The following is a 4248-nucleotide window of genomic DNA, read 5'->3' as shown; positions in this document are numbered from 1 at the left end:
TACTTTATATGGCGATTAGTACACAAATTAACTATTAAAAGTACACAGCAATGACTGATGTTTCAGATGAGAAATACTTAAATTCCCTCAAATAAGAAATGTTTATACTCGCATCAAAAGGGTACAATATCTCAACAATTGATACATGTTGCTTAAATATTTATTACATTATAGAGTTAAACCATGCACTGATATTTCTAAATCAGAAAGCTCAAAATGACTTAATGTTTTTGGAAGATTGGGGTAATGTGATGTGCACACATAGGTAGGTACTAGGCTATCTGCCCGAGGGCATTTATAAGCCTAGCCAGAGTGTGTCGGCTATCACCACCCCATTGATTAATTAACTGATCCTCTGTCAAGCAGAGCCAATGAAGTGATCCCAGGGGTGTATTTTCTGTTACCCATCCACTCATCAAGGTTTATCTTGAAAAAAGTGTTCGTGAGGGGCTCTGCCTGATGTAATATGGAATTTTGTTCCAAAGCATGGGGAGTCTATGTGACAGGAATCTATCCCTCCAGCACGTTCTATTTATTGTTGTGGCAAGGTTTAGCTCACTAGAGCCCGTGGCTCACAGTGACTTGGATTTCTTTAGGTGGAGCATATCCATCAATTCTGAGTTGGACATGGCTGTGTAAGTCAGGCAGAAATCACCTCTTGAGTAAGCGATATGCCACTGAGTACAGCTGAAGTTTTTTCAGTTGGGCTGCATAGGACATATGTTTGAGACCAGTAATCCTCTTGGTGAGGTACTTTTGTGGTTTTTCCAGTTGTTGGAAGTGTCTTGTGAGGTACATCCCAAATGGGGCATTGTACTCTATGGTGGGTCTAATGAGCGACGGGTAGAGGGGCACTAAAACCTCTATTTCTAGATGCGAACCCTTTAGTAATTAGATGGTCCACATAGATGGATTTCTTAACAACTATGGAAATATGATTGTCAAAGGAGAGATTACTATCTACCTGGGTCCCCAGATCTCTCATTACCGCTTCTGTATTAAGGGGGCTGCCACCTATGTCGTAATTTGTGGGCGTTTTGTTTTTCCCCCAAACAGGATGACTATGCATTCTAAGAGCTGGGATATTGAAAAACGTGTACACAAATCGTGACCCATTTCTCTACTTTGGAATACACTAAAAAATGCTGTCATTCAGTTACACCTGTTTTATGAGAAATAATATACCTACACTTGTTGGGAGATCTTTCACATCCACCGAACTACCACAAACTCAGGCAGACAGGACCTCAATTTAATGTTTCATCCAAAACATGGCAAATACAGGTTGCAGCACCCCTCTCCCCACTGCTGCACTACTGTGTCAATACCAGAAAAATGACTCAAAATACCAAAGTACGAATATAACCCACAGCCTGCCTTATGGTCTTCCAGTGTTGAAGTGTACGTAACCTACTAAGCCACTGATACTGATGAAAGAACAAATAAATAAAGAACAAAGCAATGTCTGTGCCTTACACCTGAAAGCATTTCTGAAGCTTCAACACCACAAAAAAAAAAAAAAAAAAAAAAAAAAAAAAAAAAGGCAACAGGTATGCAAAAGAGCCAACATTACTAAACCTGCCTGCTCACTCCAATATTTATATTCATGGTTCATTGGGAGGGTGGCCTAATGGTTAAGGTGTTTGCCTTACAAACACAGGGTACAGGGTTCGAGTCTCACAAGGGATAATTGGCTAGGCTTAAAATGGCTCGCAAGGGCAGTTAGCTTAGTAACAACCTATGAACCTGTTCCTATTTCAATCTCCTCCACAGCAGGGGTCCATTTTTACCTTTCCTACAGACACACATCATCTTCCAATATCATATACAACCTCCCATCCTATAACCAAGGCAGTAGCACTTCTCAGTACTCTGAAACTTAACCAGCACTGAAGACCCACAAATTAAGTTTTAGTAAATTCCATTCTCTCAGTAAATTAAAAACTTGCAGAAATCTGCAATACACCCACCAAGAAAACATGTTCATTGTAAAATGATGCTCCCATACCAACCACTACTCACTGAACATCTGAGGCATAGGTCTTCAACCCTAGTTAGCACATCCCCAATTCAATGGCCAATAACACAACACACATTTCCAACCCAAATGACATAATCAGCTGCACAAAGATATGGTAACCTGACAACTCAAACCTGAAATGCAAATGTCATTAAAAGTGTATGTTTAATTGCAGTTTAAAGAAAGAAAGAAAGAAAAAAAAAAACACACACACGTGAAGCACTAAATATTTATATTGCGTTGTAAACATTTTTACCAAACTACCTTTCTACTACTTCTTAATGAACCAAACAATGGCAGCTTCTTTTCCCTACCACAAAAACAGCCACGCAAAGACAGAATTAATTCTAAGCACTTTACCCCTTTAGTCTTCTATTTTATAACTTACACAAAAATGTTATTGACAAGAGAACTAGAGTACTGCACAGCTAATAAAAAGTCACACGGATTCAAGCTCTCTATCAACCTTAGTTCACCAACCCAGACATTACAGACAACCAAACGAGTTACCTTATCTTCCTAGAAAACCAACCTACTTTATTAGCAAAGAATATTAATAACGAACTGTCTACAATTTTTCAACACTACAATACTATAACCACAAAAAGTACTTACAACTATCAAAATATCCATTCGACCCAATCACAAAAAAAATGCGAATATGTACCACATATGTCAAGTGCATGAAAACTATCAAGTAAAACTACATAACCTGACACTCCCACGGATGTCAAGTTGTTAACATACCTACAATACACATTCAAGTCAATGACCATCAGCACGTTATACTACCTCAGCAGTTTACTACCCAAGCAGTTTATACAACTCAGTTTCAGTCCTTCAGTTTCCACCTGCAACAAGACTCTCAGCAAGTCATATAACCACAGTGCACCTCAAGTCACTTAATTGGTTAAATAAATTAAAAACACAGCCTTGAACTCAAAGGTATTCGTCACAATACTAAAACATACAACAATAATAAGAAAGTGTTTTACAATCAGCCGAAAAAAAAAACATGCCCTCAAGAATCATGATGCTTGTTAAACCACAATCCAGACAAACATCACTAACAGGGATAAGAAACAACATAACTCTACACCACAAACATCATCTAACATTAAACAGAAGTTATTACTGCACCAGCTTCCCGCCTGGGATACTACTCACAACCTCCCACAGCACTTTGAATCCATACAGTCCCAATCATCCACAGTAGTCTACACTTTCTTTACAGTAGGCCACACGGTTCTGTTTCCTACTTACGGCCCAACTTCATGTTCCCGAAGGCAAGTCCCGAGGCGGCTCCTGTACTGCTGCCAGCGGCCGTAACGCTTCCCGACTGAGGTCCTCCAGCTGCTCCTCCGACCCCAGCAGCTCCTGAAGCCCCTGCTTTGCCAGGCCCAGCACCTCCGGCCCCTGGATCTGCAAAAGAGCTAGTCCTGGGCCGGCTACTGCCGCTCATGTTGAGAAACGAACTGTACAATCGGTCAATGGTGCTGGCGGGCGGGGGCTTCCGGCGGCAGCGGCGCTCAAGGAAAACCGCATGTACGTGGCTGAAGCAGGGCTGTGCAGTGCACTACTCTTTACCCTTCCTCCGTCCCTCACTCAGTTAATTGACGGCTCAAGTTTAACCTATCGATAATGCTAGCGTTCGCTTTTCCCTTGTACTCTCTCTCCCCCCTCTGCTTGTCAGGCCGCAGTGCCGCACCGGCCTCACGTACAACACCCTCCACGCCCGATCAAGCCAACGACCGCCCGTCCGTCAGACAACCCGCGCGACAGAAGCAGCATGGGTATTGTAGTTACCAAGTCACTACCTTCTTCCCCATATTATCGCCTCACATGCTGATACTACAGTTCCCATCATTCATCAGAAGAAGCCTGCAGACTGTGCTGAATGATGTGCCGGCAAATGTAGTTTCTAAGTTTTTGCAACACTTCGCTGACAATATACCCCTCAAATCTCCGGAATGCCCCAATTTTTGCCTCAATTTTATTAGTTCCCCATATAATCTGTGGTCTCCTGGCAAATCATTGAGAAATGAAGTCACTAAATAATGACAACCGTCTTATTTTTTCATGCTTCGTGGCCTTCAGAAAATGCATATAAGTGCAAAACTTGTTTTCCACCAAGTTTCTTTTTCAAAAGTTTATATCAGCGATATTAAAATCTGTTCCCGATTATGAGCCTTTGTGCCCCACGATTGTGCATTGTCAGCATTATTGCG

At 41.6% G+C, this 4248-nt stretch overlaps 1 protein-coding gene across 1 annotated transcript in view; it reads right to left on the bottom strand.

Annotated features, from left to right (window-relative positions):
* GSK3A (glycogen synthase kinase 3 alpha) overlaps nucleotides 1–3870 on the bottom strand; it is a 1198873-nt gene extending 1195003 nt beyond the window's left edge. Inside the window, exon 1 of the mRNA XM_044079420.1 lies at nucleotides 3284–3870. Within this exon, the coding sequence (XP_043935355.1) occupies nucleotides 3284–3482 (199 nt within the window). The 5' untranslated portion in view covers nucleotides 3483–3870. The remainder of the gene's footprint in view (nucleotides 1–3283) is intronic.
* Between the last annotated feature and the right edge of the window lie 378 nt (nucleotides 3871–4248).

The sequence above is a fragment of the Protopterus annectens genome, chromosome 8.part0, assembly GCF_019279795.1.
Source record: "Protopterus annectens isolate FY-2018-M chromosome 8.part0, PAN1.0, whole genome shotgun sequence".
Lineage (NCBI taxonomy): Eukaryota > Metazoa > Chordata > Ceratodontiformes > Protopteridae > Protopterus > Protopterus annectens.
The sequence above is the reverse complement of the archived record's forward strand: the minus strand, read 5'-3'. Positions and strand labels throughout refer to the sequence as shown.